This window comes from Lampetra planeri, chromosome 48 (genome assembly GCF_965212315.1).
Source record: "Lampetra planeri chromosome 48, kcLamPlan1.2.h2, whole genome shotgun sequence".
Lineage (NCBI taxonomy): Eukaryota > Metazoa > Chordata > Hyperoartia > Petromyzontiformes > Petromyzontidae > Lampetra > Lampetra planeri.
In genome coordinates this window covers 3,812,717-3,828,786 of record NC_136154.1, presented here as the reverse complement: position 1 = coordinate 3,828,786, position 16,070 = coordinate 3,812,717, and the positions used below count along the sequence as shown (strand labels likewise).

Genomic DNA, 16,070 nt, shown 5'->3' with positions numbered 1-16,070 from the left:
TGCGTTGTGGCCGAAACGTCGTGAGAATTGTTTTATTATGTTTTATTTTTATTATTTTATTACTTCCCTTTTACGTGACTTTACCGAAAGAACCAAGAAGATGAATCCCTGCAGTCACGAAAGCTTTAAATCGAAATTTAACTATGAGACCTCCTTTACCAGTGGCAAAATATAGTAATAGGTTTTTACCCTTTCAACTGGTACAAAAACTGACACCTTTATACAAGGCATCATGTTTGCAATAACCACAACACAAGCAGTCAAAATGCAAACAAAAATAAACAATTCTGATGATTTGTACCAGTTGAAAGGGTAAAAACCTATTACTATATTTTGCCACTTGTAAAGGAGGTCTCAGTGTAAATGCTTACCCCGAGCTCTCAATACTCTGATAGTGCGCTGACTTTGAGTTGTACGCCTATTGGCGTCATCTGATCCAACACCAATGGAGACTAGGCTGTAAGAAAAGCTGTCTCGGGTGTGGACCAATCTACTTCAAGGACAGTGCATATCATTATCATCATCAGAGTTGTTTATTTTTGTTTGCATTTTGACTGGTTGTGTTGTGGTTATTGCAAACATGATGCCTTGTATAAAGGTGTCAGTTTTTGTACCAGTTGAAAGGGTAAAAACCTATTGCTATGTGCATTTGTGTCTTTCATTAACATAAAGTCCTGGTCACAAAAACAAAGTTTGTGGGGAATAATAGCCATGTTCTATACTTTTTAGGCATAAGCAATTAAAACTACCACTTAGTACCCAGGAAAAAAATGTGTTACGTAATTATCAGAGCATATTTTTTGCATGTTCACCACAATGTGTGTGATTGATGCAGTAACTTGATTCCTTGCAAACAGTATCTGTTTCTTATTTTTAAAATCAGGAAACTCCAGAGCTGAAACCTTCCCACTAAGAGATTACACCGCAGAAACGTTTCCCAGTACGGCAAGCTCTGAGGTCTGGGCCTAAAGTCAACACTGCTAAGACTCATGCAGAGTTTAAATCCACGCATGGACACCTTAAACAACAAACAGAAGGGCAAAATTAATTGGGGAATCCTCCCGATTGTCTGTCATCTATCCCTGGGCACAAGGCAAACTATCGACAGGCGTTTTGCTCATGCCCGGACGTCGAAAAAGTAATAATAAAAGATTCCGGGCTTCTTTAGTGACATTAGGTAATGGAGAAGCCTTTGAGAGAGAAACGGTAGGAGGTAAAGGAGAGAGCCTACTTAATGCACAACATCCCAGAAACGGAATATTGTCCACTGCCGGGAAATACAATGGGCAGTGCTTCCTGCTGATAGGGGTCTGAACGTGCCAATAAAACAAACACTGATCGTCATGACCAATCCGAACCACTTTATTGCAGAGTGCTGATTCCGAACGATTCCCCAGGCTGTGGGTCTGGGAAACCGCGATTACACAACAACACCAATCACTGTGAAGAATACGATTAAGGTAAAATTATCGATCGTCATCATGATCGCCATCATCGTCATCGTCATCATTGTCATCAATCACGGCCAAACGACACCAGCCCACTGATCACGACGTTTAATGGAGAGCGTCGTGGGGGGTGATTTAACACCTCGACGGTATCACCGATCGGAGATATACGAAAGAGAGTCAGGCGTGGCGTTGGGGGGGAGTGTGTATTTGCCCATGTTACGTGGCCATTGTTGGATCCGTGAATCGAGGTTTCATTTGTATCGATTCAGCCCAAAGTTGATCGGGCAGCCATCATGAATATGTCGATTTATTTATTTAAAGGGGCACCACGGTGGCTAGAAAATGTTAACTACTTCGTCTGGTATGCAGGAGGTCGGGGGTTCGATCCCGACCACTGATGCCAGCTGTATATTTGGGAATGTGCGTGTCTCTCTCTCTCTCCCCATGGTCACGTAGATCTCTTCTCCGGGTCCTCGTGTTTTCCCCTCCACATTTAGAAACACGCATTGAGATTATTTAGATTATATTTTTCCCGACATAAATGTCCAAATGGTAAGCTCACTTTGTTCAGTAGCTATTATATGTGGCCAGTTCACATCTGAAAAAATAAGTTATTACATCATTGGCCGTTGCCTGGTAGGATGGTTTAGTTGTATTTGTATGTATTTTGGTGATTAGTTTAACTTTCTTGAACTTTGCACGACTACCGTGTTTGTGTGTTGTACTGGACATGTGTGACAAAACAGCTTTATAGCTCATCGAATTCCGCCTCCTGCAGTCTAAATGCAATGTTCTGATTCTACACTGGCAATTGATTGAATGGCGAGCGATTACTCGGGATTACGACTAACTCGGGATCGAGTAAGTCGTGCGACATGCATCCTCCGCTTTCATTTGCTTGCAGGCTTTACGTCCGGCAAGATCGGTGAATCCGTCACACTCCGCTTTTTAACTGGGCTGGGTGTAATTTGGGGGTGGGGACGACCGCGACAGCGACGACGATGACAACTCGGCCTCAGGGCCACGTGCACACATGAATGTCGGCGCTGTACACCAGGCCGTCGGGGCACGCCTTGTCAGACGTCGCTCCATTGGCGCAGTGGTAGAAGCGGTGGGAGTCGCTTGCGTGGGGGTAGAGGCCGTCGCTCTGCCCTGCGCAGAACGAATCGCCAGCTGCCGCCAGAGTCCCCGACGGCCGTCCGGTCCCGACGGACGCGGCCATGATGGCGTCGACGTCCACGTCAGTGGGTACCGCGTCAGTGGGTACCGCGTCAGTGGGTACCGAATCCTCCTCCCGCGACGTTTCCCCGGAGGTGGGGCTCTCCTGCTTGCTGCTGCTGCCGCTGGCGGTGGGGGTGGAGGTAGCACCGCTCTCCTTCGAGGCCAAGGTGTCGTACAGCCTCGGCAGGGTGCACTGGCCAATGGTGCCTGGCAGGTCGGGGGGCGGAGGGGGGTAAGGGGGTGGCGAGGGTTCAGTGGGCGAAACGTCGTCGCGTTTGTGGGGGGAGCTCTGCTCTGCTAAGCTTGCCGGGGACACCTGGGGACGTAATTGGGAATCGACTCCGAACGGAATCGGAGGTGAAAGGCAGACGAGGCAAGGTATTTAACCAACACAGTGGGCAGTGTATAGTGCATTGTGTAGTCTATAGCGGCATAGTGTTTAGTGTAGCTTATAGTAGTGTAGTATATAGTATTGAAGTGGATATTGTAGTATATAGTAATGTGGTTTATAGTAGTGTAGAGTATAGTAGTCTGGTGTATAGTGTAGTGTATAGTGTAATGTATAATAGTGTAGTATATAGTAGTATATAGTAGTGTAGAGTAGTGTATATTTGTACCTGATGATGATTGCTTGTGTTGCCATCGAAACGTATGATATTATTTAATTTATTTTTCTTTCTACGTGACTTTAACGAAAGAACCAAAGAATAGTGTATAGTAGTTTATAGTAGTTTAGTGTATAATACTGTATTTTATAGTAGAATAGTGTAGTGTATAGTAGGGTAGAGGTGTGTATAGTAGCGGAGTGTATAATAGTTTAGTGTATACTGTAGTACATAGTGTAGTGTTCATAATCAACGATTTTTTTGGGTTTAGATCGCGTTATTTATAAATGTGTCGTAACCCTCCACCACCCGACACGGCCAATCAGTAAAAAAGTGTCACGTTGACAAAAGACAAATAGTTCACTGCTTTAGCCCACCGGTGTGTTGAAGCGTGAAACCACAACATTTACAATTTGAGTACGACGTTTCGCTGGTAATTGCATCCAGCATCATCGGGCAATTCGCCAGAATGGTGAGGCTCTGCTGTCTCCCGTTCTTATATAGGGCAGCAGCAGAGTGACGTCATCATTAACTCATTAACTCATCAGGTGCAAAGATTTGAGAGGGGGTTATTGTAATTATATACTTGATTAGTAATAACGCTATTGTTACGATGCGAGTTGTAGATTAGTAATCATTTGGAATGTGTTCTATTGTGATTATGCTGCATTAATAATCAGTAAGCGCTTGTTTCCCTTATAAGGAATTGGAATGCATCTTATTTAATAATACGCTTCCAGGCCGCACTAAGCCTGTAGCTGTCTGAGCGATTAAAGTTATTTCTGTTTCTCTCAATCTCAATGGATTCTCTAATTAGTCTTTGCCAGTAGTAACTAGTTTTACACAACACTTCAACGTTGTCAAAATCAATTGAGTGTCCCTGTTGGCAGGCATGTTCTGCCACTGCCGACAGTTGTGTTTGCGATAGTTTAATATTTCTCTGGTGTTCTTTTAGTCTTACACTAACGTTACGCCCTGTCTGTCCAATATAGCATCTGCCACATACACAATTAATCCGATATACACCTTCTGTTGATAATTTAGGTAATTCGTCTTTAGTGCACGTTACTAGTTGTTGAATTTTGTGTACTGTACCAAATCTTACTGTAATGTTTTGCTTTTGCAAAACACGGGCTAATTTGTCAGTTACTCCTGAGATAAATGGTATTTTTATTGTTTTAATAATCTGATCGCTTTCAGCAGTGTTGCTTTGCGATCGTGATTTGGCATTTAGTGCTCTGTTAATTTGAGCATTATTGTAGCCATTCTGTCTTAGTGCTTCTTTAACATGTTTAATCTCTCTCACTAGACTTTCATCATCTGACACTGTTTTAGCCCGATGTATGAGCGTCTTGATAAGAGAGGATTTCTGAGCTGTGTGATGATGTGAATCTGCATTCAGATAGGCATCAGTGTGCGTTTGCTTTCTGTAAACGCTGTGTGTTATTTTACCATTTAGGCCATGCCCAAGTAAAATATCCAGGAACGGGAGTGTGCTATTCACCTCCATTTCCATGGTGAACTGAATGGCCGGGTTTTGTGCATTGAGATGATTTAGAAAATCGTTAAGTGTATCTTTACCATGTGGCCAGACAACCAAAGTGTCATCCACATATCTAAACCAAAAGGATGGTTTTAATGTGCTCGAGGCAAGTGCTCTGGTTTCAAAGTTTTCCATGTACAAATTTGCTATAGCAGGAGATAAAGGAGAGCCCATTGCTGCTCCCTCCCTTTGTTTAAAGAATTCGCCTCTCCATAAGAAGTAAGTGTTATTTAAACAATGGTCAGCGAGTTTCGGAATATCTTTTGGTAAATCTGTATTCTTTACCAGTGTATCAAGTAATTTAAGCGACTCGCTCACTGGAACCTTAGTGAATAGCGAAATCACATCAAAACTCACCAAAATATCATTAGGGTTAAGTTTAATATCTTTGATCATATTCACAAGATGTTCTGAATTTCTTATGAATGATGATGTCCTACCGATGTAGGGCTGTAGTTGTTTAGTTACATATTTTGCTAATTTGTATGTGGCAGAGCCAATTGTACTGACTATGGGTCGTAAAGGGATGCCGATTTTATGGATCTTTGGTAGCCCATACAGTCTAGGTGGTTTTGAAGCCCTTGGCTTAATTAGGAATTGCTCATTTTTTGGGATTAATGAATTTGCAATGATTGCAGTAGTCTTACGTTCCAGAGTATTAGTTGGATCTCGTTTAATTTTAATGTAGGTCCTTTCCTCTAATAAATCTTTAATTTTATTATCATAATCGGCTCGTGACATCACTACAGTAGTGTGGCCCTTATCAGCTGCTAGGATTTGAATATCTTTATTTAGACGAAGCTCTCTTAAGGCTTTTGCCTCCTTCGAGCTAATATTTACTTTCGGTACTTTACTATTCTCAATTATTTTGGCAACCTCGTGTCTAGTCATCTCTGCCTCATTATGTGGAAGGAGTCTTACTGCTGATTCTACCTCAGCAATTATCTCATCCACTGGAATTGTGCGTGGGGTAACGGCAAAGTTAAGGCCTTTAGAAAGGACAGAAATCATGTCAGTGGTTAAATCAGTGTTAGTCAAGTTCAAATGCTGGATAATTCACACAACAGGAGTGAATTATCCAGCATTTCTGAATCGCTAAAGCATTTACATTTAAATATAAGCAATAGTGTGTCCATGCATGATTGGAATATAATCGATACTATAACACAACAATCGGCTGATAGTGTGTTTAATCTAACAAATGCTAACCAAATTAACAAATTTTCTAGACTTTACAATAAACAAATCCCTATTAAAAACGAACAATTTAAAAACAAAACCGTAATGAACTTGACTAACACTGATTTAACCACTGACATGATTTATGTCCTTTCTAAAGGCCTTAATTTTGCCGTTACCCCACGCACAATTCCAGTGGATGAGATAATTGCTGAGGTAGAATCAGCAGTAAGACTCCTTCCACATAATGAGGCAGAGATGACTAGACACGAGGTTGCCAAAATAATTGAGAATAGTAAAGTACCGAAAGTAAATATTAGCTCGAACGAGGCAAAAGCCTTAAGAGAGCTTCGTCTAAATAAAGATATTCAAATCCTAGCAGCTGATAAGGGCCGCACTACTGTAGTGATGTCACGAGCCGATTATGATAATAAAATTAAAGATTTATTAGAGGAAAGTACCTACATTAAAATTAAACGAGATCCAACTAATACTCTGGAACGTAAGACTACTGCAATCATTGCAAATTCAATAATCCCAAAAAATGAGCAATTCCTAATTAAGCCAAGGGCTTCAAAACCACCTAGACTGTATGGGCTACCAAAGATCCATAAAATCGGCATCCCTTTACGACCCATAGTCAGTACAATTGGCTCTGCCACATACAAATTAGCAAAATATGTAACTAAACAAATACAGCCCTACATCGGAAGGACATCATCATTCATAAGAAATTCAGAACATCTTGTGAATATGATCAAATATATTAAACTTAACCCTAATGATATTTTGGTGAGTTTTGATGTGATTTCGCTATTCACTAAGGTTCCAGTGAGCGAGTCGCTTAAATTACTTGATACACTGGTAAAGAATACAGATTTACCAAAAGATATTCCGAAACTCGCTGACCATTGTTTAAATAACACTTACTTCTTATGGAGAGGCAAATTTGTACATGGAAAACTTTGAAACCAGAGCACTTGCCTCGAGCACATTAAAACCATCCTTTTGGTTTAGATATGTGGATGACACTTTGGTTGTCTGGCCACATGGTAAAGATACACTTAACGATTTTCTAAATCATCTCAATGCACAAAACCCGGCCATTCAGTTCACCATGGAAATGGAGGTGAATAACACACTCCTGTTCCTGGATATTTTACTTGGGCATGGCCTAAATGGTAAAATAACACACAGCGTTTACAGAAAGCAAACGCACACTGATGCCTATCTGAAGGCAGATTCACACCATTACCCAGCTCAGAAATCCTCTCTTATCAAGACGCTCATACATCGGGCTAAAACAGTGTCAGATGATGAAAGTCTAGTGAGAGAGATTAAACATGTTAAAGAAGCACTAAGACAGAATGGCTACAATAATGCTCAAATTAACAGAGCACTAAATGCCAAATCACGATCGCAAAGCAACACTGCTGAAAGCGATCAGATTATTAAAACAATACAAATACCATTTATCTCAGGAGTAACTGACAAATTAGCCCGTGTTTTGCAAAAGCAAAACATTACAGTAAGATTTGGTACAGTACACAAAATTCAACAACTAGTAACGTGCACTAAAGACGAATTACCTAAATTATCAACAGAAGGTGTATATCGGATTAATTGTGTATGTGGCAGATGCTATATTGGACAGACAGGGCGTAACGTTAGTGTAAGACTAAAAGAACACCAGAGAAATATTAAACTATCGCAAACACAACTGTCGGCAGTGGCAGAACATGCCTGCCAACAGGGACACTCAATTGATTTTGACAACGTTGAAGTGTTGTGTAAAACTAGTTACTACTGGCAAAGACTAATTAGAGAATCCATTGAGATTGAGAGAAACAGAAATAACTTTAATCGCTCAGACAGCTACAGGCTTAGTGCGGCCTGGAAGCGTATTATTAAATAAGATGCATTCCAATTCCTTATAAGGGAAACAAGCACTAACTGATTATTAATGCAGCATAATCACAATAGAACACATTCCAAATGATTACTAATCTACAACTCGCATCGTAACAATAGCCTTATTACTAATCAAGTATATAATTACAATAACCCCCCCTCAAATCTTTGCACCTGATGAGTTAATGAGTTAATGATGACGTCACTGCTGCTGCCCTATATAAGAACGGGAGACACAGCAGAGCCTCACCATTCTGGCGAATTGCCCGATGATGCTGGATGCAATTACCAGCGAAACGTCGTACTCAAATTGTAAATGTTGTGGTTTCACGCTTCAACACACCGGTGGGCTAAAGCAGTGAACTATTTGTCTTTTGTCAACGTGACACTTTTTTACTGATTGGCCGTGTCGGGTGGTGGAGGGTTACGACACATTAATAAATAACGCGATCTAAACCCAAAAAATCGTTGATTATGAACAATATTGGTCGCGAAAGCCTACGTGTTATAGTGTAGTGTATCGTAATGTAGCATATAGCAGAGGTGGGACAAAGTCATTGTTATGCAAGTCCAAGTCGAGTCGCAAGTCATCAAATTCATGACTCGAGTCTGACTCGAGTCCAAGTCACATGACTCGAGTCCACATCTCATAGGTGGGACAAAGTCATTGTTATGCAAGTCCAAGTCGAGTCGCAAGTCATCAAATTCATGACTCGAGTCTGACTCGAGTCCAATTCACATGACTCGAGTCCACACCTCTGGCATATAGTGTAGTATATAGTAATGTGGTGTATAGTAGTGTAGTTTTTAGTAGTGTATAGTATATAGTAGTGTAGTGTATAGTAGTGAAGTGTATAGTAGTATAGTGTATAGTGATATGTATATTAGTGCAGTGTATAGTGTAAAATAATGTATAGTGTAAAATAGTGTAGTGTATAGTAGTGTAGTGTATCGTCGTGTATTATATTGTGTAGTGTATAGTAGTGTATAGTGCAGTGTAAAATAGTGCATAGCAGTGTAGTGTATAGTAGTGTATAGTGTAGTGTAAATTAGTGTATGGTATAGTAGTGTAGTGTATAGTAGTGTATAGTAATGTAGTGTACAGTGTAAAATATAGTAGTGTATAGTGTAGTGTAAAGTAGTGTAGTGTATAGGAGTGTAGTGTATAGTGTAGTGTAACATAGTGTATATTGCAGTGTAAAGTGTAGTGTACAGTAGTGTATAGTAGTGTAGTGTATAGTGTAGTTTGTAGTGTATAGTGTAGTCTAAAATAGTTCAGTGTAGTCTGTATAGTATTGTAGTGTAGTGTAAAGTAGTGTATAGCAGTGTAGTGTATAGTAGTGTATAGTGTTGTGTAAATTAGTGTCGTGTGTAGTAGTGTAGTGCATGCAGTGTATAGTCTAGTTTAAAGTAGAGTGTAGTGTATAGTATATAGTGTATTGTATAGGGTAGTGTATAGTGTAGTGTATAGTGTATAGTAGTGCATTGTATAGTGTAATGTAAAGCAGTGTAGTGTATAGTGTAGTGTAAAGTAGTGTAGCTTATAGTAGTGTATAGTAATGTAGTGTACAGTGTAGTGTATAGTAGTGTATAGTGTAGTGTAAAGTAGTGTCGTGTGTAATAGTGTTATGTATGCAGTGTATAGTCTAGTGTAAAGTAGAGTGTAGTGTATAGTATATAGTGTAGTGTATAGTGTAGTGTATAGTAGTGTATTGTATAGTGTAATATAAAGTAGTGTAGTGTATAGTGTGGTGTATAGTAGTGCATAGTAATATAGTGTATCGTGTAATCGTGTACTGTGTTGTGTATAGTCGTGTTTCAAGTCAGTTGCCACCGTAGTAGCGGCGGGGGAGCATTAACACAAGCGACGAACTGAAAATCAATGAGACTGACTCGTTGCAGATATTCTTTGCTTGTTGCAAAACGAAGAGATGATGACTACGACGACTTTAGATACTGCTTTCAACCTATAAGGCTTCAAAAGGACTCGTCCCACATTACTTTCAGGAACTAATTACATTTATATATACCCTCAAGGTCCTTTAAGATCTTCAGATCTCTCAAATGCTCAGCACTGCCAGGGTCTCGGGTCGAGTTATTTTACCGATCAGTGTTTTTGTTAGCGCGGCAGCCACAGGCTATGGAACGCCTTGCCACTCAAAATCAGGCATTCAGAGTCGGTAGATCGATTTACAACTGCTTTGAAAACCAATCTCTTTAAAGTGGCCTTCACTCTCTAGTATATCCGGTTGGACCCTGGTTCTGTTTTTGTTTTACGTGCTTTTCGTGCATTGGTGCATTGGGATCCTAGAATGGAATGGCGCATTGAACATTTGAATTATTTTTTATTGCTCACCGGTGTCAGTGGTGAGGATTTTCTTGACGAGCTTGAGGAGTGGGTAGGCTTCACCTTTGCACTCATTGCCCGTGAAGTCATCCATGTCCAGAGACCACATCATGGCACCTCCCAGACCCTTCGACTTGAGCCAGCACACCTGGGAGGGACGGGGAGGGAGTCAGAGCCACTCTCCCCTCTCTCACCACCACCGCTACCACGTGTAGCAGCAGCATAGACACCACCACCACAACCACTACCGCGTGCAGTAGCAGCATAACCACTACCACGTGTAGCAGCAGCATAGCCACAACCATTGCTACCACGTGTAGCAGCAGCAATGCCACCACCACCACGTGTAGCAACAGCATAGTCACCACCACGACATGTGTGGTGGTCAGGTTTGACACACACGCGCCACAACCAGGCGGGGAGGGGGCTGGCAGGCAGGAGCTACGATCCCCCAGAACCCCGCCCCTCAGGGAGAAAGAGTATATAAGGCGGCTCCCTGAGAGCGCGAGTTAGTCCGTCTCAAGCCAAAGCCAGAAGCCGCCTGGAGATCAGACCCTGGACCCCAAGCCGCCGATGTCCTTCTAAGGGCCGGGGCTCAGTGCGGTGCCAGTGGTCGTGGGGCTAGGACCCTGTGGTTCCCTCGGCCTGATGCCCTTGTAAGGGCCAGGTCCGGACGGGCCAGTGGTCGGGGACCCACCGGTGCCAGCGGTGGGTCAGCCTCCCCTAGGGTTAGATAGCCGGAGGGCTCAAGTAGGGGAAGAGTGGGTAAGATAGCCCGGAGGCTGTACCTCCCCAGGTTGTGGGTGAAAGGGGCCATTACCCCTTTGTGTTAACGGATTAGTATAACTGTTGGTGAATAAAACGTGTTGCCTCTAAGAAGACTCCGTCTCCTTCCAAGAACGTTACACATGTAACAGCATAGCCATCACCACTGCGACCACGTGGAGCAGCAGCATAGCCACCACCACCGCCACGACCACCGCCACCACAAATACCAATACAACTGCCATTCGTCACTAAGTGACGGTGACGTCACCACGGCGCCAGTGCCAGGCCAGGTGCATTTTGAGGCCACGTGAAGTATCGAAGGCTCGCTGCTGACGAAAGGTCTTGGGACAGACCCAGCAGGTGCCATAGGTTGGCTGACTGAGATGACCAGTAGATGCACCACCACCGACTATGCCAATTTGCTGCATTTTAGCCAACAGCGATCCGCTCATTGTTGTGAGCGTCGCTCCTCTGCCCTCCGTTGCTATTGGAGGGCGACTTCCTCCAACTGCACAGTAGCATCCTTCACGATCATCCTCCATACAGGGCAATCTTGACACTGCTGGTACCAGTCATCGGTAAGTCCACACAGCTCCACATCCTCCCGTACCGATCAGTCCATCCCTTCTATAGCTCGTGCCGTGCCCAATTAGCCCCCTTTATGCGGTCAATCAGAAGCTTCTTGGGAATACTGTGGTTGGGCATGCAGGCGATATGGCCCGACCAAGCAGCCAGGCATGATGGCCTACTACGAGGTGCGAGGCTAACACACTCACACACAAAGACAAAGATCCCCGTGTCGCTTGTAACAGACTGTAGGGGCAAGTGCTATTAGCGAGCAGCACCTATGAAGGCGGCACAGTACACGAAGGGGTGGGTGGCCGGCACCACGCCCGGTCTGCCTTTGTTTCCCCAGTGGCGATGTTTACACACGGGCTCCTGAGGTAGATTCCATCTCCTCAACAACCCGCACCCACCACTCATCCTTGCTGTGCCACACGGCTCTTCGAATCTCCAAGCGAAGACTGCCGTAAGCCTCCTCATTATCCAATGTTAGATGTTGTAGACGACAGGAGTGGGCCTGTCGTTTTCTCTCAACCAGCCAGAACACCTCCTCCTCCAGCCAGGATCTTTAGAGAGGTCTGAACCGCATACCCAATGCAACCATTGCAGCTGTATAAGCTACAGTCCTGAACCTCAGCCATTTCCCCTCAGCAACACAAGAAGTTGGGACGATGCCAACCCCAGATACAAGCGATGTTGACATTTCTGCTTGCAACTTTCCTGAGCTAGCTGAGACCAAGGCCACCGCCACCACCACCGTCACCGCGACCACTGCCACCAACGCCACCACCGACACAACCACCACCACCACCACCTCCGCTACTACCCACCACCACTGCCACAACCACCACCACTATGCGCACCTTCTGCCTGTAGCTGGGGATGTCGTCGTAGCCGACCCACTGGCCTCTGCGGTAGGTGAAGCCGTAGGCGTAGGGAACCTTCTGATCGTTGAGCCACACGCGGTTGAAGCCAAGGCGGAGCTGAGGGCACATCTGGCACGGCACACAATGGAAGATGTTCAACCCATTTCCAACCCCGCCACCGCCAAGGCGGAGCTGAGGGCACATCTGGCACGGCACACAATGGAAGATGTTCAACCCATTTCCAACCCCGCCACCGCCAAGGTGGAGCTGAGGGCACACCTGGCACGGCACACAATGGAAGATGTTCAACCCATTTCACCCCGCCACCGCCGCATTATAGCCTGAACAACGATGTTACCCCCTACCTGTAAACGTGCATTGAGGTTATTGCAGAATCCCTCTTAGCGAGCAACCCTGTTAACGACTAAACGCTTAACGACGGGTGTATAGTGGTGTAAATTAGTGTAGTGTATGGTAGTATATCGTAGTGTAGTGTATACTAGTGTAGTGTATAGTAGTGTATAGTGGTTTAGTGTATAGTGGTATAGTGTATAGTGGTATAGTGTATAGTAGCGTAGTGTATAGTGGTGTAGTGTATAGTAGTGTAGTGTATAGTAATGTAGTGTATAGTAGTGTAGTGTATAGTAGTGTAGTGTATAGTGGTGTATAGTAGTGTAGTGTATAGTAGTGTATAGTGGTGTATAGTAGTGTAATGTATAGTAGTGTAGTGTATAGTAGTGTAGTATGGTAGTGTAATGTATAATGTGTATGTGTGGGTGAGTAGGTATGTGAGTGAGTATGTGGGTGAGTGGGTGGGTGAGTGTATGTGAGTGAGTGGGTGGGTGAGTGTATGTGTGGGTGGGTGAGTGAGTGTAAATGAGTGGGTGAATGTATGAGTGAGTGTATTATTGAGGGTGTGTAAATGGGTGTGTAAGTGAGTTGGAGAGTATACGTGTGAGTGAGTATGTGTGAGTGGATGAGTGGGTGAGTGAGGGAGTGGGTATGTGAGTTTGTACGTGAGCGGGTGTGTGAGTGAGTGGTTATGTGAGTTTGTATGTGAGTGGGTGTCTGATTGAGTGGGCGAGTGAGTGTGAGTGAATGGGGGAGTGGGTATGTGAGTGGGCCTGTGAGCGGGTTTGTGATTGGGTGAGTGGGTGTGTGATTGAGTGAGTGTGTGAGTGAGTGGGTGAGTGTATGTGAGTAGATGTGTGATTGAGTATTTGAGTGAGTAAGTGAGCGGTAGTGTAGTGGTTAGCGCTACACTGCGCTATGAACCTGGCGACCTGGGTTCGATTCTCTGTCAATGCCAACATCAGTGACGATTATCCGAATCGGTCCTGGGCCTCCCTTAGGTCGACTCAGCCTCAAATGAGTACCTGTGTAAACATCGCCACTGGGGAAACAAAGGCAGACCGGGTGTGGTGCCGGCCACCCACCCCTTCGTGTACCGTTCCGGCCTTCATAGGTGCTGCTCGCTAATAGCACTTGCCCCTACAGTCTGTTACAAGCGACACGGGGATCTTTGTCTTTGTGTGTGAGTGTGTTAGCCTCTCACCTCGTAGGAGGCCATTATGCCTGGCTGCTTGGTGTAGCGTCCGGGAAAGCCGACTCCGCTGATGGGCGCTCCGATGCCAGTGGAAGCGGTGCTGAGGGTGAAGGAGCGGCCGTACAAGGGCAGCCCAACCACCAACTTCTGCGGAGGGACTCCACCCCTCAGCCATGTCTTCACCGACGATTCCTGGGGAGGAGAGGGCCAAGGGCGGTTAAGGAGGGGATTGGAGGGGGGACTTGGTGGGATTTCGGGGTCACGACTGACGCTTTGCGTGCGTTCATAATAAAGGTTTTTGGGTTAGATCGCGTTATTTATAAATGTGTCGTAACCCTCCACCACCCGACACGGCCAAACAGTAAAGCATGTGTCACGTTGACTAAAGACAAATAGTTCATTACTTTAGCCCACCGGTGTGTTGAAGAGTGAATCCACAGCATTTACATTTTTTTGAATACGACGTTTCGCTGGTAATTACATCCAGCATCATCGGGCAATTCGCCAGAATGGTGAATCCCTCACTTGCTCCCGGTCTTAAATAGAGCAGCAGGGTGACGTCATCATTTAACTCATTCAGGTGCAGTGATGCTTGTTGTACGTAGGTGTGTGGTGGGTGCTAAGATCCCGGCTCGGACCCGAGTTCAATTCCCGCTCAATGTTGGAGTGGATTTACTCTCCAACACACAACCGATGTGCTGTACTAGTACACTACACTTTACACTACACTAGTATACACTGCACTATACACTACACTATACACTTACACTATAATCGTAAACGCTGTAATGGGTTTACTCTCCAACACACAGCTGGTTAGTGCTGTGCTAGTATACCACACTATACACTATTATACACTACACTATACACTACACTATAATCTACACTACACACTTCACTATCCACTACACTGCTATACACTGCCATACAGTACACTACTATACACTACACCATACGCTACACTACTATACACTGCACTATACACTACACTATACACTTCACTATCCACTACACTGCTATACACTACTATACAGTACACTACTATACACTACACCATACACTACACTACTATACACTTCACTATACACTACACTATACACTACACTATACACTTCACCATCCACTACACTATACACTTCACTATCCACTACACTACTATACACTACTATACAGTACACTACTATACACTACACTATACACTTCACTATCGACTACACTGATATACACTACTATACAGTACACTACTATACAGTACACTACTATACACTACACCATACACTACACTGCTATACAGGTTCAGTGCGGCTGAAGCACGCTGTTAGGAATGAGCCTTTGTTGTGTAAACTATGTGCGGATGATGTAAAGGTGCGTGTAAAAGGGACTGAGCCTTTTTGTTATGTAGAGGTGATGCGGCTGAAATCGATGCCAGGAAATGAGTCTTTGTTGTGTAGAATGGTTGACTGAGCCTATTGTTATGTAGAGGTGGTGCGGCTGAAATCGCTGCCAGGAAATTAGTCTTTGTTCTGTAGAATGGTTAACTGAGCCTATTGTTATGTAGAGGTGATGCGGCTGAAATCGCTGCCAGGAATGCTCCAAATATGTGTAGTTAAATCTTTTTTGCATGGTTAATAACATCTTTCCAATGATTACTAAGTTTGTACCCATCATCACGGTTAAATTATGTTTGTGTTTGTATATTTGGATGGCCTCGTGTACAAACCTTTGATGGTAGCCAGGAGGCTTGCAGATCCCCTTAGTCTCGGAAAAGACAATTTCATGAGAGCCCACAGCGTTGTTGCAATGAAGTGGCGGAAGAATCAGTTTTGCCGTGTTTGAGATCTGACTTGTGCTCGCTGACACGATCAGAGATATGACGTTTCGTTTCTCCAATGTAGCAATCACCACAACTGCAACTCAGTTTGTAGACTCCAGGGTATTGTAAGTCAGGAATGACATCTTTCACAGATAGAATTAGATCACGGATTTTATGTACTGTACTGAATCGGACTTGAATCTTATGTTTGTTTAGAATTTTGGAGATCTTTTTGGTCACGCCTGCTATGTATGGT

The 16,070-nt window shown here is 44.0% G+C and overlaps 1 protein-coding gene across 1 annotated transcript in view; it reads right to left on the bottom strand.

The window, feature by feature from the left end:
- Positions 1-1,346: 1,346 nt before the first annotated feature.
- The window catches only part of LOC144733866 (acidic mammalian chitinase-like), a 46,688-nt gene continuing 31,964 nt past the window's right edge, over positions 1,347-16,070 (bottom strand). Inside the window, exons 9-12 of the mRNA XM_078615874.1 lie at positions 14,011-14,193; positions 12,453-12,584; positions 10,267-10,405; positions 1,347-2,879 (exon numbers count right to left, since the gene is read on the bottom strand). Of these exons, the coding sequence (XP_078472000.1) occupies positions 2,467-2,879; positions 10,267-10,405; positions 12,453-12,584; positions 14,011-14,193 (867 nt within the window). The 3' untranslated portion in view covers positions 1,347-2,466. The remainder of the gene's footprint in view (positions 2,880-10,266; positions 10,406-12,452; positions 12,585-14,010; positions 14,194-16,070) is intronic.